At 38.3% G+C, this 24994-nt stretch overlaps 1 protein-coding gene across 2 annotated transcripts in view; it reads right to left on the bottom strand.

Annotated features, from left to right (window-relative positions):
* Positions 1–22738, bottom strand: part of VPS13C (vacuolar protein sorting 13 homolog C) — an 86990-nt gene extending 64252 nt beyond the window's left edge. For both annotated transcript variants that reach the window (XM_064157426.1, XM_064157427.1), the window contains exons 1-18: positions 22513–22738; positions 20774–20817; positions 18855–18897; positions 17942–18037; positions 17131–17232; positions 14532–14594; positions 12451–12516; positions 10242–10351; positions 9365–9424; positions 8820–8879; positions 8037–8117; positions 5734–5791; positions 5296–5423; positions 4339–4445; positions 3826–3997; positions 3319–3381; positions 1998–2133; positions 1449–1543 (exon numbers count right to left, since the gene is read on the bottom strand). In XM_064157426.1, the coding sequence (XP_064013496.1) occupies positions 1449–1543; positions 1998–2133; positions 3319–3381; positions 3826–3997; positions 4339–4445; positions 5296–5423; positions 5734–5791; positions 8037–8117; positions 8820–8879; positions 9365–9424; positions 10242–10351; positions 12451–12516; positions 14532–14594; positions 17131–17232; positions 17942–18037; positions 18855–18897; positions 20774–20817; positions 22513–22612 (1584 nt within the window). In that variant the 5' untranslated portion in view covers positions 22613–22738. The remainder of the gene's footprint in view (positions 1–1448; positions 1544–1997; positions 2134–3318; positions 3382–3825; positions 3998–4338; positions 4446–5295; positions 5424–5733; positions 5792–8036; positions 8118–8819; positions 8880–9364; positions 9425–10241; positions 10352–12450; positions 12517–14531; positions 14595–17130; positions 17233–17941; positions 18038–18854; positions 18898–20773; positions 20818–22512) is intronic.
* Between the last annotated feature and the right edge of the window lie 2256 nt (positions 22739–24994).

The raw sequence follows: 24994 nt of genomic DNA, 5'->3' as shown, positions 1-24994 counted from the left end.
TCTGAGTTAGCTGGGGCAAATACAAAGTGTGGGGGGGCGGGGTAACCCCCAAACCATCACAACAAGTAACAAAATGTGGTATTTAAAGCTATTCCAGTTGACTGAAGTAAGAAACACATCTGTACATCGCAAGAGAAGTACATGATTTTTACTGTTTTTGAACCAGTATGAGTCATTTCTTTAACAAAAAGAGTGTATTTCAACAAACATAGAGCAGATATAGTCTGTACTTCTCAGGATTCAGGAAATTCTTTTTTCAACCAAAAACACAAGCATAGCTAAACTACACTCAGAAGGGAGCTAGCAAGATAAATGAAATCATCACAGTTCCACCAAATAAGTACATTTTCAGAAGACACTGCATATATGCCTTTGTTGTCCTTGCTACTGAATGTCATGTCTTGACCTTGTCAAGAAAAGACTTGAGCTTCTTGACTTATGTACCATTTTATTACTGTATCAACCACCAACTTCAGAAGATAACACTTCCCATCTGAACTGACACCTGCACCTTTCCTAAGGATACTGAGAGGGATGAAAGCACCTTTACATGTAATTTGTCCTAATGAAAAATGCAAGGCTTTTTCTACACATGTAAGGAAAGCATGGAAGACAAATTAAAAAGGAAAGCATCAGTACTGAGCTGTTTCTCTTATCCACTGGTAAAGCAGTGCTTGCTGCTGCTTTGCTCTTTTCAATTTGACAGGAGCACAAATTCATACAATAGTCTCTGTGCTGCCATTTAATTCTGAACTTCCCAGTGTAAGTCAGATGTAAGATGATCATAATTTAACAATCACATATAAGGTTGAAAAGTTAAAATGCATTGGGTTGCAGAGAGAGGCCTTTTAGGAGAAAAGGCAACACCTTCCTTGAAGGAAAGTCTTGACGTAAGAAGTGCTTCTGTAAGTGATGAACGGATTAAAGCAGAACCACCAGTCATGTAAAGATTTAAAACCATGTAATAGGGCTCACAGGAACTAACTGTTCTTAGAGAAATTTTATCACCTCACATTTTCTTAGTTGTCTGCCTTCTAACCTACTTTCTTCAACATCTTAAGAATCATAGAAAGCTTTAAGTAGGGACATGAATGTAAGATTAAGTTCCGTTTTCATAGAATCATAGAATCAACCAGGTTGGAATACTATACAGGCAAAGTTTTGTCTTTTATTGCTTTGCTTGAACAGCAAAAAATGTGTTTTATTTTGTTTCTAGTTGTTTAGTATAGCAGGAAAAAACACTACAGCTGAAGTTGGCTAATATTAATCATTAGGATAATTTTTTTCGTTTAAATATAACATGATCCTTCTAACAAAAGCATGGAAGTTATAAATGGTGGGTCCAACATGAAATAATCACATGGTAACTTCACCTTTAGTTAAACAACAACCATTCAGTTACCAGAACCCAACTGACTGCGTTGTTTTTTTTTTTGTAAATAGCTTACCTGCTTTGGTAAAGAAAGGTGATGAGAGCTGTCACTATATCCAATAGCAGTAAAAAGCTGAGCTTTCTCTTCTGGTGTCATTAATTCATCAATAGCTAGAAACCAAAAACCCACAAGAACTTTCTTATACAAAACTAGTCTTTGTATGTGGCACTACATACACAGCACAGAAATCAGTATCATTTGTATTACAAGAGTAGCCATAATTCCCAAGGATGGAGCACTAATAGAATAAAACTCTGTTCCAGACAGCAAGTCACCAGAAGACAATACTCCAGTTGTCACCTATTACATCAGAGCTCCAAACTCCATACTATTCTCCTTACCAAGGTTCCAAAATGCTCATGGCCATTTCTCAAGTACACATTATTTGCCAGCTCAACATTCATTAAGAATAAGAAATGCTATTTAACAGGTCAATATTGCATTGCACTATGTATTTCTCTACTTCTACATAGTAGGAGGTAAAACATAATGTAGCTTTATTCTTAATGTATATGAAAATTTGACCTTTCTATAGAAGTTAAGTGCATTACAATATACACCTACTTTCAGGAACAAGCAATTCCTCATCTTCCTTTTTCCTAGATTCTCTTTTAGCCCAGAAGCCACTAAACCATCCTCCACTTTTTTTTTCTACTTCAGCAGTTTTCTTCTTCAGTAGTTTTTGTCCTGACCTGATTGTCTACAAACCAGACATTAAAAGACAGTTAACAGAATTACTATCTTTTGGTTTCTGATAATTATGTGTTGAACAGACATTTAATTGATGGATATTAACAGCAGCCTGCAAAGGATTAAGAGCACTTTGAATCAATAGACAGAAACTAAAAAGATCTGAGTAGAGGAGCTTGTGTGTGTATGTGTTCATTCATGAGTGAGTGTGTGTGTGGAAACAAGCATCTGCTACTTTTGCTTTGGCTGGCCTTTTTCTGCACTTTAAATGCTAGCATTTAAGGCAGGAACCACATAAAAATGTCAGTATTTAAGAGGATACAAGAAGAAATCACATCCCTCCCAACTAGCAGTAATGCATCAGAAGACTGATCCTGTACCATCACATGTGTTTAAAACCTTGCATTTGTACTCTGGCTTTCATTTTGCATTTTAGAAAATCCAAGGTTTGGCCATAAACATATTAAAAAATAAAACCTGCCACTGTTATTTTTTCATCTTCTTTTTGCACGCATTCAGCATGCACAAAGACCCTGTCAATGCCAGTATAAGGTCAGTGTAACTGTATCATGTGACTACCAAAGTTAATTTTCTTGTTAGAAAAACGGCTACCAGTAGCATGCTTCTGAAGACAACTACTTGGAAGTCGCCCCCAGCATGCTAAAAGTTTTTCATCTTAACTGCAGGCAACACTTTACTTCATGTTGTAACCTCAAGTTCCTTGTTAAGTGTCACAAATGATTTTTAAAAATCAAGTACAGTGCAAGGGATTTGCTTGTTAGAACTTCTCCAAGAATCACTTTGCATTAGATGGGTTGCCCCTGAAATGAGAGTATCTCAAGGCATACATAGAATAAGAGAAGTTGTAAATATTTGACCCTGAAGAGATGTACAACTCATTTTGAAATAACGTAAGTCAACGGAAAAAAAGAATCATTGCATCATCTCACTTCAACAATTAACATCATGGTGAAAGTGGGGAGCAGTAACCATATGCACACATGCTGGTAGGTTTATGAAACTGGTTTCCAGTCTGGAAATACATTTACTCTTATCCTGGAAGAACAGGAAAATTGCCTTCTTGCCTCCCTATTTTATTACAGTCATCAGTGCCATTTTTTTTTTCAAGATACTATTACGACAAAACCATTCTACTTGAAGTCTGACAACATCATTAAATAAAAATTAATCTTACCTCAACTTGTGCTTGCTGTCTTGCTAAGATTATATTGAAGACATCAAGCTTTCTTTCCAGGTCCTGTAAAAATGCAGGATTAAGTCATTTGCCTCTGTATCACATTTAGGAAGGGTTCACCACTACAAATTCTCTACCAGCTTGTTCACACTCAAGCTCCCGTTTCTTTCTCGATCTGCTCCTTTTCCTCAAAAGGCATACCCCAAGAATTTCACTAGAAGGTGAAACTCAGTGTCAGGCAGTCTTTTTTTTTTTTAAGTAGGTAAGTCTTGTACTTCATTAAATGCATCCACATTCAACAACTCACAACTGAAAAGGGTTTCTTCCAATAGTTCTTCTCTAGTACTTTCTTTATTTCCACAACACCTTACACTGAAATTTGGATTAAAATGTTATTTCTGCAGAACTCTGGTGTGACCACCAACCTCAATTACTGCCATACATATTCAAGGAATTACTTAATAGAGGGACCAAAACATACCTCCTCCAAAAAGAAAACCCACATACCTGCATTTGCCTCTGCGTGTCTTCCGACAGTTTACTCTGTGTCAGTTTGTTCTTGTACAAATTTTTGTAACTCTTCAAAAGCTGCCTATGCTGTTTTATGTTGCTCCATGACCACATTCGTGTGTATCTTCTGATGTGAACTTCAAGAACACTGTTGCCTGCATACTTCCACCTACAAAAATTAGTTGACATACACATGTCCCTTGTTACATATTTGCTATTTTTTTCCTATTGTCTTACTAAAATTGTATTTTAACTTCTATAGGAAACATCAAAGTTTTGTTTAGAGATTTTGGTGATGAGGGCTAGTTAGCTTTGCATGTCAAATTTTCATCAGTTGGTTCTTTCACGTGTTCCCTTCCACAAGCCTTTTCTACTTTGCTAAGTAAAGCTGTATAAAAGTCACATGGGTACATGCTATGTAGTTTTAAAATTGCATTTACACAGAGGAGAATGAAGCGAATTGGAGATGACTCCAGCATCTCCCAGAATGCAGGAACATACACAACTTACCATTGGCTGGCATTTTTATGCAGACACACAGCTGGCCTAAATCTTCTGTACGGTGCATTGCGAACCATATAATCTATGGACTCCAGAAGGTTTATCATGCTGAGGTACTGAAAGAAAAACAAGCTTCTTAATAGACATTTACATTTTATTGCACATACTGCTTCAAGTACATATATATTATGGTCTTCAGTATTCCCCAAACCATTCAAAAATGTAAGCATGTAAGCCTATTTATTATGTAAAAGTGGACCAACAATTCTCACTGCTCCTAAAGGATACCACTTTATGAACATCTGGTTTTCTTGCAGAACTCAAACTATTCATGTTTCTGCTGGCCTGCTCAGCACAAAGCCTCAAGCATTCTCAAACCAACTACATATTGTTAATTTGTCAAAAAAAGTTTCACCAATTTTAGATCTGTCTCTGCCTTTGTTAACCTTAACAGTACTATTCAGAACTTGAATTACCTCCTGACACGAGTAAAAGGTAAAAAACTCTCTAACAAACTAACTGCGAACTTTCACTGAATAAGTCAAGGCACTAAGATGGCTAGGGAGCTATCTTCAGCTGGCTTTGTCATCAAAACCAGTATATATCACTCATTCCCATTCCTACTTGTATCTTGGCTACAGCTATAATGTTAATTTACAGTTTTATAAAATAAGGGCTACTCATACGAATTATTCAATTCTCTGCAGGAAGGGAACACAATTGTAAGGGCTCAATATAGATCAACTGGTCCACAGAGAGCCCATAAATAACAGGGTTAGAACATCAGGATCCAGCACCAGGAAGCGACTGTCACACAAAGGGAAGGTGATCCAACACTTTCCCCTAGTTACTGCTAAACTGGCTAATTGCACACCAGCAGAAAATCCCCAAAGAATGTTCTCTAACAAAAGAAAACTCACACTTCACAAACTCAAGCAGCTGATAAGAGACACCAAGTCAATTTACCTGTGGCTTAGTGAATTCAATGGCAATTCTCTGGACTTCTACATTACAATCAAGCTTGGGAGTTTTTAATTCTGCTTCTGCATGTGGGTTTATGAACAGTCTTGCAGAGGCTGACACTGGTCTAAAAACTTAAAACACAAAAAATTGAGATTAATTGCGTGTTTTTAATTACAGTACAGGAAAAGATCTTCAAGTACCTATTTCCACTGCCTGACACATCAAGCACTTGGTACTAATGTCATATATGCTCAAGATCCACAGAATCAGGATGAACCTCTTAGCAAGAATTGAGATAGCTCAGCAACAGCCAAAAAGAATACAGACTCTGATAACTTCTATTACATTTAGGTCTTTTAAAAGTAAATTCAGCATGAGCGTGCTTGTGTGATGAGATTATGCACAGCATACTTTAGATGAACCCATTCCTAGATTACTTACTATACTGGTAGTCTCGAGGCTGATTGTCACTACATGGAATTCCTCTTTTCAGCTGATCCTGTAAAGGAATACGATACCATCAATCCATTGCTGGAATATGATACCATCTATCCATTACTTTTCTAAGCTTTAAGTAGACCAGCTGAAGTTCACAAGCTACTTGCAAGGGCCTTCCCAAACAGGGAAGCTAATAATGCACAAATAATTAAGAGTGAAGGATTTCAATACAGCAGGTTAAAATTAGCTTTTAGTTTCTGATAACAAGTGCAAGGTTAGTACAGATTTTATTCAACTTTCATCTAAATCCTGCAGTAACAACTGAAGTGTGTTACTTTAAAAACATAGCTCATGTGTACATTCAAATGTATGACCCCAACCCATCAAGCATTTGCTTTTAAACTTCTTGAAGGTAGCAGAAGTATCTATTTATATTCCACTCTTTCTCATTTTTTAGCACATTAAAAGGTCACTTGAACCTTCTGGTATTCTGCAGGTATGAGAAGAATTAAAGATAAGAAAGAAAACAGGAAAACAACAGAACAGTCCAAGAGACCTCAGAAATACTGTACGAGGACAAAGTCTTAACTCCAAATAAGATCTGTCCCACATTATAATTCTTTGGAAATGTATTGAGAATGCAATGTTCATATCCAAACACTTCATCTCATTTCAGAATTACGGTAGCACAATCAGTTAAAGCAGGAGCCCTGATTTTAAGATGTACCTACTGGCTATTAAATGAAGGCAAATGAGTGCTTGTTCCCATCCTATTTCATAAAGCCCATCCATATTAACAGGAATTATTACACAGGAATTATTTTATTTATTTATTTTATAGCTACAAATTTCAACCTAACCCTTCACTCAATTCCAAATCTGGTTTGCATTCTATGAGATACACCTGCTCATTAAACATATTTATATATCCATCTACTTCCTGTCTGATTTGTAGTAATAAAAGCTAACTTTAAATGAGACTAAACAGAGGCAGCTGATCTCACAACCAGCCATATACTGACATAATAAGTGTGAAGACTACTGTACAGAATAACAGAATCGCTACAGAATTCACAGTTTATTCTTAACACAGTACAACAGATTGATTGCTATGGTAAATCTCATTTCATGATAATGCTGCTTAAAAATAAGAACTGCTTTCTCCCAGCACTCAAAGGGAAGTTCATGTGCACGACTTTATAAAAGGCAACTGCCTTTTTACAGTCATGAAAAGGTGTAGGATTCTTTCAGGAAGAACACATTCAAAACTTGCTGCATAATAGAACACAAAGTGGTACTTCCTGATACATGAAACTTAAGCTCAATAAAACCACACCAGCATCTTCACTTGCAGCATTGTTAATAACAAGTTGATTTCTTGGAAAGGACTGAGATCTAAGCTGCCAGACAGTATCAAGTAAGCCCATAAAGCTATCTATCCACAAGCATGTCAAAGACTTATTCACAAAGGATCTGATAGTCCTGGAATGACACATTTGAAGCACCAAGGTTTTGGCCGCAGACAATTCAAACTGTGCCTTGGTTTGCATTTCACTTCAGACTGAGATACAACTTACACAGATAGGCAATTCTAAGACATAATCCAGTCTGACTGTGCATCCCACCTTTAAAGTTATACTCCTCTTCTGTCAAGCATAGCATATTCATTCTCCCGTAATTTAGTCTACTAAAGCTGTTGAATATTTTGCCAAAACTACTTCTCATAACACGTGTTGCTACCTTACACAGCATTAGTTCTCTGCAACTTTTTGTTTCTTTGTTTGCATTTGACAATGGACAGCTACACACCTAAGTTTTTGCTTATTAGGAAGCAAAAAAAAATTCCTTTTTGACATCACCACCTTTTTTCTCTCTTCAGTCTATCAGTTCGTTTCAGCTTAGGCAACCTCGATAACAAGATCCAACTCCCTGAGCTGTGATTTATTTATTTTTTGAATTCTATGCTTGTTTATTATCTCAATATTGCCTTTCTCATTACACTAGCTATGTAATAGCTCATGCAGCTCAGATACTCAAGTAAACACTACTGGGTACACAGCACAAAGCCAAGATGAATATGCCAATAGAACATGATTTAACAGTAAATCCTAATGGAATTGATAACATATGAAGTTGACAAAGACATACTAGCCATCAACGGTGCAAATGGATTAACACACAGCACTGCTACCACAATACTGCTGATGACAAGTGTGAGAACTGGGTGCAAACCCGCATAGTGCCGTTCTGAGTGCAACAACAGCTACAGAATATAGTATTGTTAAATACATTTTCTTCTACATTACCAGTATTTGCTCACGGGAGCCACGATAATACATTTTGCTGTGTATGTTCCAGTAAGCACTCAGGCTGTCCAGGCACAAAAGCTGTACAGGAGAAAAAAAAAAAACCAACATACAGCAGATTCCATACTCACTATTCCCCCCCATGCTATGAACTTCAATCTCCATTAACACTGACCCGCATTTAATCTTACAATACTATTTTTGAAATGAAGACTAATTGCTCAAAAGCAAGTTCTTAAAGCACAAATCATACATTATCTGTTAAATATGATTGGATTGCAGAGGCAAGGGTGCACAAAACCAACACTTGGTATAATAATGAAGCTAGTTTATTAAACTCTTCTCATACGGTTATTTCTAAGGTCTTCACATACTCCTTTCAGCACAGGGTTGAAAGGCAGGGAGAACAACGACACTGCTTAGGCACCAGAAACCTAACTACATTAGGCATGCAAACTAGAGCAGAAAACAGCTAATGGACAACCTGTCTGAAATCATGGTTACCAGACAGACTTGCTATGTAAAGCGTTTAGTGAAGACATCAGTCTGCAGTTAAGAGAAGTTATTTAAACCACAGAGATGAAAGTTACACCTTACATAAACATATTTATGCTATGCGTCAACAGACTACAAAGTTTAGGAAAAGAAATATTTGCCAAGTATTTTTGTAATTTTTATTTAAAAACAGATTACTTCTCTCCAAGATCAGTCATTACCTTCACTTGTACACAAAGACAAAACACCAACCAAAAAACCCCAGTAAAACCACAAGCAGTACATTACCTTGTATATTATTTTTGCAGCTTCATTCAGAATAGAAGGTGTCCAGTTCTCATTTGTTGTCTAAAAGTTAAAAATTATAGAATTCATCCTCTATATCTTATCCACTTCTTGCTTTATCCTGTACTTGTGCTACTTGATTACAGTATCTAGACTGTGTATACGGAAGTCAAAATCCAGTATGAAACCTGTCAGCTTGTTTTTAATTTCCATGCCTGTCCCACCCATCAAGTCCTCATCATCTAACCAAAACAGGGTTTAGCTGAAATTTTCTTCCCACATTTCTCAAAATATCACATTCTTTAGCATCACAATGTAATGTCAGTCCTAATTTACTTATTAAGCCTGGCAATAACCTGACCTACGGAAGTAAACATATTCAGTTGCAAAGCTCCTCATTCATCTTCCCTTCTGCTTGTACAAACTTCAAATACAATTTCCATTAATGTGCTTTCAGCTATATGCATGTTTTAATTATCTCTTCTTACTGTGCTACTCCAAGAGCAGTAAATCAAAAATTCAGGAAAACATATGCACACAGACATTACCAGTAAACTAAGCTCTCCCAGAGTCATTCCCAAGGAAATTGGGCACTGTGGATCTGTGATCTACAGAAACAGAAAATAACAGCTAATCATTTCTCTTTCTGCAAACAAAAGATGTATCATTTAATTGAAGTTGACTGAAATTCTGACTTTTTTCGAGGATCTCCCTCTGATGGATTATTCTGGTTGAAGTATTCTTGGAACCCTCCTAAACTAATATGTCTGTAGTATACAGACTTGGGATTTCATGCTGAAAACTTCCCTGTAACTTCTAAAATCTCTACACAGGACATTTAAGAATGACAGTACACCTCACTAAACTATATCATTTTATAGCTTTCATTCTTCCAACTTGTTTTAATTCCATGTCTCTGAAAATAGTTTGAAAATAGGTTTGAGAAATACTTTATATTCAATGTTTTTATTTTACAGTCAATTGTAACTTACTGTAATTATTTATATTTTTTATTTACTTATTTTTCTAAAGACAGATGGAAGCAGGCTGGAATAATAACAGTTTTATTCTTATAAGCATTCTCATTTAGCACTTAAGTGTTTTCAACTATTTGCTTTCCAATTCATTCATAACTCCAACAGTGAAGGGTATCCAGGACATAGAAAAATTATGTACATAACTGCACACACTAATACATGCCAAACTGCCATCACTCATATTTACTAAACAAGGAAAACCAGATAATATCAAAAATATTTCTGTTCCTCAGTCCTATCTGAAATATTTTGTTTGAAGAGGTGCAGAAGGAACCACAGCAGCTTTTTTAAGGTGACAGATAATGCATTGTTTCTCTCTATGGACTAGACCACCACAACTACACTGGAGTTCAATTTAAAATGAAGAAAGTATGTTCCAGATACTTACATCATCTTCATATTTAATATGAATGCCTGTGATTTTGACTTGCACATTTTTTATAACTTGAGTTGCAAGTTTTTCTAGGAAAGAATCTTTCTTCTCTTCCTTTGGTTTGTCTAAAACAAAAATTTTAATTAGCAATCTGTGGAAGTAGTTGCATCTTCAGCTATACTTACGTACATTTTTTGTTTGCTATGTTAACCAAGTGTTCACTTATTTAGATCACACAGTGCATTTTTTCCCTTTTCTTTGTATTCATATTCTGAAGATGTGACTTGGCTGCACATACACAACACACCACAAGAAAATACATGTCGACATTTCAGTCAAAACATCTTAGCTTACAGCAAGTTCTCATTCAATATACTTCTCCCCACTCCTCATAAGACAAAAGCTTCTCTCCTTAGAGTCCCTCAGCAATTAACTAGGGGTTTGAACAAGCAGTAAGTATGACTGTGTAATTTAGCATCAAATACTCTTGAAGAACCAGGTGAAAATGATACTTGCAGAAGAAGAGACCACTCCATTACAGACTTTTTCATACAACACTCCCTGAGAAAGTTAAACAGCTGTCACACCGTAAGTGAAAACAAATAGTTACTCTGAAATATTCCATTTCTTACATACTGGACTTCTACTGTGACCCCTAAAGTTAGGTCAGTATCAGACACTTTGCTATTCCATGCAGTGATACATGAACTTAAACTGACCAAGATAGGGTAGCAGAGAAGTTTGGCATCCACCTAAGATATACAAGTGTAGAGGTGTGGGGCTGAGGAATGAGGTGCAGCATTTACAATCCCTCATTCTTTAATGGCATAACTCTAAAAACTATTATCTCAGGCTAAGTATGTTAACATTTGGCTTAAAACATGGCTAGATGAGCTACCTGTTCTCTAGCTCTCAATACAGGCTACCTTCTGTTTTCCAGCATCCACCCTAAAGAGTGGCTATCTCAGTGAATGCCAAAAATCACCCTACCAAACCTTTACATTTCCACTGCAAATTCTACAGATCACTCAAGTTGAAGTCATAGCTACCCAAATAGAAATAAGGGCTGCAGCTTTTGACTTCAGGTTAGAATTGCACTCCACAGTGGACTTCTCAGCTTACTTTAGCCATCTGTAACTTCGGTTTAATACATAATGCGCGCTGAACATAGGAGCCAAAACTTTGTACATCTTTCTGTAAAAATCAAGAAGGGTAATCTTTTTTCAGATCTAGGAGAGGTTCAAGCAATTCCCTAAAAAAAATGAAAGGACTTTGCTACTGAACACGATGTAACACTACTTCAGTCAAACATGTTTCATTTCAAGCAGAGTCAGAAACCCAGAAGAAACAAAATCATAATACTACTTTACATGGACCTCATATTTCCTCCCATTTATCACTTCCTCACAACTCTCACTCCCCATTAACAGAAACCAACACAATATTGATAAAGAAAAAAGGCAGAAGTGCTTATCAAAGTTTCACGACCTTCAACTACATGCAGGCAACTCCCTATCATTCTCCTAGCCAGACGCAGCTACCAGCAGCCATAGAAGTTTGATACCTTACAAAGCTTATCAAGGGTTCCCACAAAGTTTTTACTCCGATTCCAAGTCTGTACTGTCAAGATCAAAGAGGGAGCAATACAACTACATGGGATACAGCAACCCATTCTTAAGTCACGCATTCATACCAAAGACCCGCATGGTTTGGAACTTAGGAACAATTATTATCCTCTTGGGGAAAAACATCTATTTCATTGCTTTTGAAGTATCAGTCAAAACACTATGCTAGCTATTTAGAACAGAAGCTAAAACACACTTTTAAAAGACTGTTTACTGCTATATCATCCATACAGTATCAAATTGTCTTTACATGACTGTTACTGGAACATTATCTGAATTAGACAAACAGACATCTCTTCCCTGTGCAATTTCTCCAACAGTCACAGCTGAGTGCCACTCAGCCTACCCAATACATACATTTTGGGTGGAAATGCTACAGGTAAGTGCCTGTTTCTTCAACATGCACTATCTAAACAAAGAAAAGTAACTCTCCAGAGAATAAGTAACAAAAGAGCCTTCTGAAACTTACATCCCCTCTTTCCAACAGAGGGAAAGAAAAAAGAAGTATCAGTGAATGCACATCAAAGCCTAAGAAAATCTAACTGAAACATAAAGCAAAGTAAGTCTTTAAAATGTTAAAAGCCATCACTTATACCCACCTTTTGAATGATCATGACTTTTAAAGGGTCTCTTAAAATGCTTTTTATATTTTTTACGCTTACGTCCTTTTTCAGTGCAAGCATTTTTTGGGGAAGGAATAGAATTCCCATTAGTAAAACAGAAATGTTAGAAAGCAGAAGAAAAGACATAAGAAAGCAGCTGGTCTTAAAGCAGAATTTATTAGTAAGATTGCACCAAAAGCTTTTAAAGCATTGCAGATCTGTTAAAGAAGCAACCAATTACTTCTCATAGCACAGAATCTTATTTTTCATAATTAAAACTCAGTTTCAATTAAGCAACTGAAGCATTGCCTCTTTTTGTTGGTTTTCTTTTTTGTGGTGTTGGTGGGGTTTGTTTTGGTGAGGTTTCAGAGAATTTAATTTGTTAGATGCCAATGAAGTTCAAGGTCAAAGAAGACTAAGCAGCCAGTAAAAACATTTGATTAAGTATTCAGGTTTCAATGGGATCAGCTGTCCCACCAATTGTTAGGTGAAGGCATTTAATTCAACATATTCCTTATGTAACATCAAGAGTTTGAGGAATTACAAGTAAGCACCAGGCTTCTCAGCAAACACTTACTTGGATGTCTTGATGAGAGTGTTGCATAACCTAATTCCAGATCACTTACACATAAGAGAGCTAAAAACAGAGCCACAACTGCTTGTCAGAAAGTTTGGTAAATATTTTTTTATCTAATCCAGGTGCCTTTTTTTTAGTTACTTGAGAAGCGTTAATTGTCACAACTGAACAGTTAATAATATACATGTTTGGGTGGGGGGGGGAAGTGGAGTATCAGAAAAAAGTAGAAATATTACTCTAGAAGAAGCTTCTGCCATACAAGGGCATAACTTGGAGATTATGATATTTGCAGTGTACATGGAAACCCCCAAGAGCACTTAAATAAGATTCTCATGCTAATCAACGGTATGGTATGAAAGTTATCTGAAAGAGCAATAGAAGTAACTGCAGAAGGAGCATACAAAAAAAGACTCTTTAAAAGCTTTACAGGAAATTAAACTCTAGTATCCACACATCAATTACGACCCTCACAATCACTTCATGAATTGAATACCCATGTTATTTCCACATTTCCCAAGAACGTTAGTTTGCTGAGTTGCATCTTTGCTTTCCCTTCTCTGGGCATACAGAGCAAAAGAACTTAGCACTAGGGTTGCCTGTATATAACTTTAAGAAATCGTAGCACAAGGGTCTATCTCATTAAAGCAAGGAGGAAGGAAATGCAACAGTGTATTTAACTACAGGGAACAACTTCATTTTTATATAACTTGCATGCCTGTTCAAACAACGGCAGACAAAGCACCTGCTAGGATTTCAACCTGTCTGGCAGGTAAGGTGACCTCACCAGCAAAAAACAAAAGGGAAAAACTACATCGACAAAGCTTTCTCTTTTTTTGTAGTCCCTTTTAACAGTACAAATCATCCTCTATAAAACGTATTTTTAAGAGACTGCTTCCTTCACTTATAATTGAGTTTGCACTTCTCAGGCTCCACTCCCATGCATGACATAACTAAGGCAATATGATTGTTCTCTTGACTGCCCACATCCTTTACTAAGGAGAGACTAAGTGTATGATTTTAAGCTCATTTAAACCTGCACTCAGATAAAGGCCCCCAAGTTATTTTGGCAAAGAACAACATTTCAGAAGATCTGTTTCATGAAAAGTCCTGCGGGTGCAACATCGTACCAGTTCCCTTGACAGTCAGTGGAAACTTGCCTAACCTGACAGCAGTCCAAATAAAGACACCTAAAGATAATGTATTAAAACCACAGAAAAACATTTTCAACATTTTATGCCATTCTTGAGCTCTCCATGGCTGCAGGAAATATTTCCAAATGAGCTCAGTGTGCTTCAATAACCATTCAATTAAGACAGGACTAGTCATTTCAAGTTTCCACTTGAGGCATTTAAATCTCATTTCTAGAACCACCAATATGTAGATGATTAAGAGAACAACACTGGTTTGGTATTCAACATTTGGCAGCTTTGGGGAGTGCTTGTAAAAATGTAAGCTGCATGACGACCAAACGTGCAAAACGTAACTAACCATGCATACCCACCATGCTTGGGGTCCTTGTAAACCAGACTCTCCAACCCATACAAGGAATCCTGTGAATGAGTGCCTTGATCCACATGGCAGCAAATAACCAAAAACAATACATTTTGTTTAAAAGCAATAAAATCAGCTCCTGATTTAACGTCACGTTTAACAACTCATATGACATGATAGTATTTCCATTAAATTTCTGGCAGCCAGAGTAATTCTGATGTAGACAGGGAAATTATGCAACTTCCATTTTATTCATAACCAGTAAAATAGAAGAGCTGCAAGCTTTGGTCTCCACATACAAGTTTTGATACTGACAGATTTTCATAGCTTAGAAAGCAGAACAGAAACAGAGAATTATAGAACGTTTTGGGTTTGAAAGGTCCTTTGAAGTTCACACAGTCCTACTCTACCCTTAAGCAAGCAGAGACATCTTTAATTGGATCAGGTTCCTCAAAGCCTCATTCAACCTGACCTTAAATGTTCCAGGGACTGAGTATCTACCACCTCTCTGGGCAACCTCTGCCAGCATTTCACCACCCACATGGTGAATTGTTTTTCCCTTGTACCTACTGTGAATCTGCCCTCTTTCAGTTTATTAGAGCATCCCATCTAAATAAAATATCTCTAGAACTCTCACATGAAAGTATGAAATCAAGATTCTAAACCCATAATGATAACTACTGAAAGTAAATATGACTGAGAATCATGGAATCCTAACTTGCTATTCCATACGGTGCCAACATTTTTACCAGCTAGTGCATGCTCTTAAAAGCCTACAGAAAGAACTGAATTTCATAGAAGTTTCTGGTGCAGTAAAGCAACCTGGGCCTTAGGATTTATGCATCCAGCAAAAGCAAAGAATCTCTTCATACAAGAATGACACAAGTCCTGCAAAGTACAATATTCTAGTACATGGCCTGAACACAGACATAAATAACTATGATCCGAGCTGGAAAACATCTGGAGGAACATGGTGTAGTATGACTGACAAGGTAACTACAATTTAAAATAATCCATTTTGAATGTTCCTCTAGCTTTCCCCTAACAAGGTTGAAAGCTTAAAACTTCAAAACATACATCTAATTCTAGTTACTGTAGTGCTTTACACAAGAAGTTGAGCTACTGAGGTATCATATTTATCTGCTTTTTCTTTTTATTTTCTTCCTTTTTTTGAAAAGCCTTTCAAATACTGGATGTGGTGAGTTTCTTTGGGAAGGAAAAAAAAACACAAAACAAAACAAAAACACAGCTGTCCTACGTGTGCAGACTCACTCTTAATTCTATGAAATTCCAGAACTGAAATTCCTCAAGCAGTGTTCATTATTAATTTTTTTCTTGGCATATCACTTCATCCCATTGCTACTGGTACAAAGAATACAGTCTGAAACACTGTTGCTTTACAAAATCAAGCCCTACATAATCTTCATGGTTAAATCTCTGAAAATAATCCTTCGCCCAATATGAATTAATGGCTGCAAAATTCATTCACAGACATTGTCTTAGTTCTCATAACAGTTTTTGGCATATTGAAGACAGGAAATAAAGCCTTTAAGTTTCCTTCTTCCCTGTAAACTGACGGCTAGATTGCTGTTTGAGTGAAACACTAAGGGTACACCTGAAACAAGCACAGCAGGAACAAGGCAGTACAGTTCTCTCAGTGAACAATTCAGCAAGCAACCAGACTACAACTGAATCTTTTTCCACATCTTTTAAGTATCATTTCACTTTCACTAACTTTTCCAAGGTAAATGACTTGCATCATTTACAGATATCCCAGAGAAGCATCTGAACCATTATACCATTCAACAAACAGGTTTCACTTCACTCAAAAACTTTTGTTAGTAGATTCTTCTGATACCACATAGTTCTGAGCTTGGCTTCTGCACAAAAAGAGTCTAATCTATGGCATAGTTTTATTAAAGATTTGGGATTTTTTAATAAAAAAGTAACACAAAGTCATAAATCAAGTTAACTGGACTGAAATTACCAGTTATTTTAACCTCAAATTGAAAGCTTAAACATTTTTAATGACCTAGACCATAAGTGTAAATAAAGTTTCCTGTGTTCCACCTCAATTGTTTCCTTGTGTCATGAATTATTTCCTGATGAGGAGAACCAGTAAAAATGCAGTACATAATTAAAGGACAGCAGGAACTGAAAAGGAACTGACAGTATTGAAGTTAAAGTTCACGAGCCTTACCACTCTCCTTAAAACTTCCTTCAAGCAAACAAGTACCTGTCACACAGATTTAAAACAGTATTGAACACCTGCTCCTGACGCTCTAAATCAAGATAAAGTTTGCCTCATGCAATGCAATTTTGATTTGGTCCTGTTACCTAAAGGTTTAAGAGGGGTAAAAAAAAGGACCAAAATAAGACAACTATCAAATTCCCATTTCCAACTGAAGCTGAATGGATAGTCAAACAATAAACAGAACAAATAACATTACTTTAAGCTTTAGAGGAAAATGGATATTCAAAGCATTGTGGTATAGGCAGTTCAACACTTTAGAAAATAAAAAAGTCAAAATTCATTAGGTCCTGTTTTATGATTGATTTACTTCTCCAAGTTCTCAAATGCTAATGAAGGAATCACATTAACTCAATACCTTTTTCTGCTGCTTTCTGCAAGGCTTCCTCAATTCTTGCCAGTTCCTTTTGTTTATTATCCTGCAAGTATTTTTCTTCTTTCTCTGCATCATATTTAATGCCTGTAAACCAAGTTGGGATAGGTTTAATCCTGAATTTCAAGTCACATAAATGTGTAGTCAAGCAATATACACCATATCAAGATTATGTTGCAGAACACCTTGTTTGAGATATAGGTTGTTCAAGGTTTAACTGCTGCAAGCTGCATCTAGCCTCCGAAATGGTTGTAATTTAGAAGGATTACTCCAACATTTAGTATTATTTCACAGAAAAATCATTCCATGAAAATTTGGACCATTAAGTGTGGTCTGTGCAGTACAATGCAGGTTCCTAAGCTGCACATAGAGCTGACACTAGTTTTCTTAATATATCAGAGGTACTGATGTCAGTGGGAAAAAAACACACACACAAAACCAAAGAAGTTCCAGTGGAATTGCTATGTTTGATTGACACAGTTATAAGCAGATAAACTGCATTATGCAGCCACCAAAAGATGTAAACCATGCCAGAAAAAATTCAAGATATGAACACTTCAGAGGAAACCTGAATGCTGAGTTGCACTTGAAACGGACAGAGACAAAGATTTCCATTAAAGCAACAGGTATGGTTCTCTGCCATCATTTTTCCACTAACTTGCCTGCATTTGCCTAGAAATTTCTGAGGGACAGAATGTAAAAATGGCAGCTTACATAAACTACTCACTATTGGCTCTTCATTTACATGGTACCCTTAGATACTTTTCTTTTCCCTTGAGTCGATAAATTTACATACTTGCTCCAGGAACTATTAGAAGATACAAGCCTTCCAGCGTTGCAACGACTGCCTCTCCATAGAGATTCTTCCAAGGAATCTTCAGAGTGAGTTTATCTAGATGAAGCAGATTAAGAGTTACAACTACACAAAAGTCTACTGTGGTTACTCCAAACAACACCTCCACCATCCCAAGAGCATTAGCCCTACATCTTCACATCTAAACACCTTAGAGGGCAAGAGGAAAGCATACAGGCCTAACACTTTATGAAGGCCCTGGAATGATAAAATACGCACAGAGAAAATATAAGCCATAGACATAAGGAAGAAGATGCAGTCTGAATCAGAAGACTTCAGATGAAAACCTGAGATCATGACTGAAGTTCAGCTTACTGGGATGATTTTCTCTGGAAAGCAGAGAAGATAAAAATACACTGATCTCCAAAAATTGTTTCAAGTGAAAAAATGCAATGCTGGCCACTAGGGAAAGGAATTCTTAAAAACAAACAAACAACAAAAAACACCAACACACCACACCGTAGTTCCTGAATACTTGGCATGTTTGTAAGTTTCAGGAATCTTATTTGAATTCCTCATATCCCTAATCTGTCCTTTAAAGAGCCATATATATTCTGCCTATAGCAAACAGCTCCCCTAATCATGCATCTATCTGGGAAGAACCTTGCAGACATCTTCTTCATAACAGTCTATGAAGTTACGCAAACAGGATTTGCCAGAAAACACTTTATGATTTATCTACTGCAATCAAATTAGTCTTCTATGCTAATCTCAACACAGCAAATGCCAACATGGGAATCACTTTAGAAAGTTTGATAAAACAAATTCCAAGGCAGGACTGGCCTTAAGACATTTTAACGCTCTCAGAGACACAAGAAAAAAACCAAAATCACATGTCACACACAAAACAACTTACCTATCTGACCAACTTTTATTCTAAAAGGTACATCCAGTTCACTCTGTAGAGACAAAAAAAGTATTAAACAGATCTATGTATTTTGAAGATAAGCTGGGTTATACACCAAAATTATTATCTTGGCTTCTGATAAAACTGTTTTTTCCAAACCTGAACTTCCAGAACAGAAATACTTCTTCATATGACACAGATTTCATTAACTCACAATACTCACATGAACTGAGGAATCCATAAATATGGTTAGGCCTGTAGTAAGCCTTACAACAAAGCATTCACATACATCTGACAGCTCTCCCCTCTTAAGTATGAAAATGCCTCACTGCAATGATTACTAAAGAGTAATACTTTATCTATACACAAGAATTTCATCTGCTTCTGAGTTGTTTTTTTAAAATAATAGTGATTAATATTTTAAAATCATACTAAAAATCTCCTTAATTATGCTGAAAAGCGATTTGCAAAGTGCCTGACAAACACCAAGAACAAGATAGGCTCATAAAGATGAGCATGTGACAATGGAATAATTACTACCATCAACTACAACCTCATGGAGTATCTCTCCTGGATAGTATACAGCAAAACCAGGAATATAACCACAGGGATACCAAGGATATAAAAACAGGGACTAAGTAAAGAGGAAGTAGACAGAATTACCCTTGAATTTGTCTCATCTCATGCTCAGCTCTGGTCAGTCACATATATGACTATGAGTTTTTTTGAAGTCTGAACTGCTAGAAACATAATCAACCTTGCTGTCATCATGAAAGGAAAGATGTAGTAAAAAACAGATAAGACCTTCCTCCTTCATTAGCAAATGCCAGATTCCAAAGATGTTTGTATCAAGAGTATTAAAGCACAAAGCTATCAGGAATGCATGGAAGGAGCAGGTTAAGTATTAACCTCAAGAACAGTGATGATAAAACAGTAATAAAAACCAAACATGTTTTCAACTCACAGAAGTGTATCTGTTCAGTGAAGTCTGAGGCACACTGAATACTGCACTTAGATTGTCTCAATAGTACAGGTGATCATTAGCTTAGGTACAGAACATAAAAAATAGCTACTTTTTTTCCCAGACAAGAATATAGGCACTTTTTTTTGGGTTTCCTTCACTCTGTCATTTATATTTTAAAAGGAACTGGAACATTTGGATAACTATGTTTACTCTCTGGGAGTACACATAATAACACCTGTGACCTTTAGTAAGCAGCAATTTACATAGAAAGCTTCAGTTCTATCAGCTGATGTAGGATGAACTTTTTCTCCCTTCATCCCCACACTAAGACCCCACACTAAGAACTGAGGAAGGAAACAGTCTTTCACAAGACTTCAATTGGATCAAGCGTTTCGCAGAAGACAGGCCTTGAAAAATCCACCTATTCAGAGTTGTGGGAAGGAAAAAAAAAAAACAACACAGAAGTCTGTGCAAACCCTTTAGATCTCCTAAATCATTCAGAGACATACAAACATCTCCTGGGTGAACACAAGAACAAAATCCAGAACTTAACAGAGCTATGATTACACAGTAGCATTCACAGCAGCAATAAAATCCTTTATGTTGTACTGGATGACCAAAACGGTAACAAAAACATAGAAATATCTTATCTAAAGTTTTACCATTTCAAGCTTTAAGTACTGGAACAAGCCCCACGAGTATGCATGCATAAAACACTGGGACATTTACTTCAAAATCTCTGTTGACAAGTTCCTTCCTTCTGAAGGAACACACTCACCTTTTTAACCACAGATATTTTTTTTTCTGTTCCAGTAACATGAACAGAATTAGAAGCAGTTAACCGAGGACTTGTTTCCAATAATCAATCAAGCGGGCATACGGTGCAACATGAGACTATAGTATCATGTTATGCTGTGAGTGATTTTTAGACCCATAACAATTTCAAAATTATCAGAATACTCACTAATGCATTCTCCTTTATCTGCAAGTTGTCAAGTGCCACATTACCTGTTTAGAAAAAAAACAAAGTAGTACAGAATAAGTGGCTTATGTAAATTGGAACAAGAAACACTACTACAACCTTCTGAAGTACACATGGTTAAAATCAGGGTTACAGAATAGCACAGTAAGTGTGAGAATCTTTTTAAGAGTCGTTAAACATTGGTTATTGAGGCAAAATTTCATGGTGGAAGAAATGACATAAATAACACCCATTTAGATGTTTGCATGTTTCCACTCTAGTAAATGCACTTATAATAAGAGGGCAATTTTCTTATTATTCACTTTCTTGTGAATGATAATTACAGTTCTTTCAAGGTAGGGTAGACAATGCCAACTGTACCTTGTTTTTAGATGACTTTTACACAGCAGGAAAATCATGAAACACAGAGTCACAGCAACTCACGCTTATCTTCACAAGCACATTCATTTTTCCTGACACAGGCAACATAACAAGATTTCCAGAGGGAACACTGGCACACACAATTACACATAAGGAAAGCACAAATAAGGTATCTTTTGTTGCTTTAATGCCAGAAATCTCAGAACTATCTTCCCTTTTTAATAATTCATAAATTTTAAAATACTTACTACCATGGATAAAGTGAAAGTAAGATGATGAGAAAAGCCTCATGCCATGTAAATACAGAGGGCATCCAAAGGGGCCAGCCTTCTCCAGACAATATTTCAACTGGGTTTTTTTCATGCCTACGGCACAGCTAACTGCAAAGTTTGATTCTATGCACTGAGAACAGCTACACCGTGCTCCTCCTCTATCACATCTGCTTAATTCACATTATTTCCACCATGAAATCATCAGGTGAAAAGCAACATCAGCTGCTCTGCAACCAAAGCCTCCTCTCTTCCTAGGGCCGCCATGCACACTCCACTGTGCGGCTGACAGACCCAAGAGCACACTCACGTTTCCACACAGTATATTCTTAAGACAAGAAAGAAAATGGTGGGGTTTTCTCTTTGCGGGTGGTTGCCTGCCTCAGAGCACTCACGACGCTAGGCAGGTATGCCCACGCCGGACCTCTGCGGCTTGCAGAATTCTACCTCTGCGTCTCGCAGAATTCTACCTCTCGGCACAACTGCCCCAGCTAGGAAGCTATTCAAGTACCCAAACCCAGTCGGGAGCCCCTAAGTTGGCTCCTTCTCCCCAGATAACACGCTGCTCTGTAAGAGCACTGGACTCTCACCCACTTTCCCCACAGGCTGACGCCGACCCTCAGAGCGGCGCACAGCGCTAGCCATCGGCCGCCACCTCGGGGAGCCGCAGACTCACAGACCGACCCGACTGCCCGCCCCTCGAGACGAGGGAGGGAGGAACAGGGGGCCAGGGGACACAGGCACAGCGACCGACGGTCAATCACGGGGAGTCACGGTCACATACTGACCAACCGTCTCTCTCAAGGGACCGACGGCCCCTCAGCGTGGGAAAAAGGAGAGGGGGAGAGGGCCGCGACCACAGACCGACCGATCCTCCGTCACGGAGGGCCACAGCTCCGCAGCTCGTCCTCTCCTCACAGGAGATCTCAATCCCACAGACCGACTGTCCCTCACAGGGAGCAGCGGTTTTACAGCCCACCAAGCCCTCACGGGAGGACCACAGCCTAAGAAACAGGCTCCCCGCCACAGTACGAGGAAGCGCCCGGCGACAGCCTCGTAACGCTGCGGCGGAAAAGGGAGGGGGCTCCTTACCCCCCCAAATGCCCAGCTTGAGCTGAGACTTGTTCAGGTTCTCCACATAGTCGCCCAGGAAGCGGTTCAGGAGATCCGCCACGACCGACTCCAGCACCATAGCGGAGGTGGGCCCCACCGGACGCCAGTCGCGGCCCACCGCCAGGGGAAGGGAGGGTAGAGCAGAGGAGGGGGCAGCGGAGCGCGGCGTAAACCAGCGCCGACGGCGGCCCCAGAAGTCAGGTGACAGGGTGGGGGCGTGGCGCGGCCCAGGCCCTGCCGCGCTGGCGCGGAGCGGAGCGGAACTGCGGGTGCGTCTGCTGAGGGGCCTGTCCGGTATCCCCCAAGCATCAGCTCCCCCATGAGCGCGGTTCACCAGGCCAAACCCGGGCGGAGGACCCGGGCGGGACGAGCTGGCGCCGGCTTAGAACCGCAGTGGTGAACTGTGGGGTGGGGAAAGCGCTTCGGCAGGTGGCGCCCCCTGGCGGTGTGGCACGGTAGTTCCGCGGTCCCCCCAGGCGGGCGTGCCGGTCTCGGCGGGAATCGCCTGAGGCAAGGTCTAGCGTCCTGTGTGTACAGGCGCTGGGCCTCGCAGCGCCCGTGTCGCCGCCCGCTCGCCTGGGGTACGTGCCCATGGCGACTGTGGCTTCCAGGGTGGACACCTCTCCGCCGCTTCAGGCGGAGCTTGGATTAATAAGAAAACCAATTTATCGTAATCTGCCTGTTCAAGTGACATGAAAACTCTTAAGAGGAAAGGAACACAAGAACGTCGATGGTAAAATGAAGATCTTTTTGAGTTAATAGTACTGCAAGTAAGAGCATGCTACTCTTGTGAGACTGCAAGTTGTGATGTCAACACCAGTTTTAAGTTTCTGGAGGGTTATCTCAAAACATTCTTCATGGAAAACCAGCACCTTGGAGCTCAAAATTACACATTCAGTCAAAAAATGCCTGTCAGAGAAAGGAAATAAATACTACCACTTGAACGTCGTCAGACTGTGAACAGGGTGAGACAAAGCCTACAAACATATTGTGGCACTTTATACAAGAGAATCTTACAAAATCACAAATAGTTTAAGGAAAATAATCAAGGAAAGGTCCATCAGCAGCCGTTGCCCTCTAATTCTGTGCTGCTGCCACTGAGGTAAATCCAGTACCTCTGGGTCTGTTCAATAGGGGACACACACCTGAGACCTCTTGCGACTTGTCAGAGGTATTTTCAGTTTGCTAAATACGTGGTGGAATACAGAGTCCAGACCAGAGTACGCAAGCAGCACAGGAAGATTTATTATGTATACAAATGTGGATACTCTACACACGTGGAGTATCAACCCGCTCAACTTCTCTGTGACTGCAGAGGTCGCTAAGGTCTCTATAAATCTGACTGCAGCCTATGCTTGTTGTAGCCAGTGGCTTAGCAATAATATTTGTTTGGAAGGTTTGTTTCTTTCCATTGCAAGAAGAGGGTGCGCTGACTCCTAGAATAACACAGCTCTGACTAAAAGCATTTCTTCAAACACTTGAGCAGCGTAGCATTAATTTGATTGCTGTCATAGCTTTTGTACCTTTCGTAGTTGACAATTACTCAGTTGTCACTTTATGATCTATTTAGCTTCAGATAGTTTACCTAGTTAGCAATTTTTCTCCCTATTTAAACTACAGAAAATGTCAATTCAGATATTTTTTATTTTTTTAACTTGTTTTGTGCAGTGCTGGCTCTTTGAAGCAATTGCTATCATTGGGAAGATGCAAGAAAACAGAGAATTGTGAACTGCTGCTGTTCTGTAAGGTAACAAACTTTCATTTGTGATATTTTTAGGATAAAGTTTAAACATGTTTTAACTTATTCTGCTTTTGTATATACAAACCACAGCTGAACAACTAAGGCTTGAGCAAAAGTACTGGCGAAACAGTGGCAGGTCATGCTCTTAGTATATGTAAATATAAGAACAATTGTGCAAATAAATATTGTTTAAAAGTTCTCTATAACAATTAGATAATATATCCAGGATAATATATCCACTTTCTGCTTTGCTCTTCATAATGATCATAACAATTTCTACACAGCACAAAACCCAAGTAAAGTTAATTGCTACTATAAAGGGTGTTGAAAAACAAGGCAGGTTGTACATGGTTAATTTTCTAGCTGACTAAAGTGTTCACCTAAAGAATCTGAAGCACTCAAAACTTTGAAAATCACCAGCATATATTTGAGTAAATTAAATTTCTACTGCTGCCTACTAACATGCTTTTCTAAGAAACACCGATATGTGGCTTAGCAGATCAAAAAATTGCTCCTGAAGTAATGTGGTTTTACTGGGAAAAGAACCCCAGCAAGCCACATCTCTGTTATACATCCCATGTCAGTAAAAGCTACATAGATTTTTAAAAATAGAAGGAAATTGAACAGAAATAACAATGTAAAAGACATGAGGATGGCAATTTTAACAGAAATTTTATCAACCATATGTGTGATTATTTGAAGTACTGATATATTACTGAA

Source organism: Pogoniulus pusillus, chromosome 17 (assembly GCF_015220805.1).
Source record: "Pogoniulus pusillus isolate bPogPus1 chromosome 17, bPogPus1.pri, whole genome shotgun sequence".
NCBI classification, from domain to species: Eukaryota; Metazoa; Chordata; class Aves; order Piciformes; family Lybiidae; genus Pogoniulus; species Pogoniulus pusillus.
Note: the sequence above shows the minus strand (reverse complement) of the source record. Positions and strands in the feature narration are given on the sequence as shown.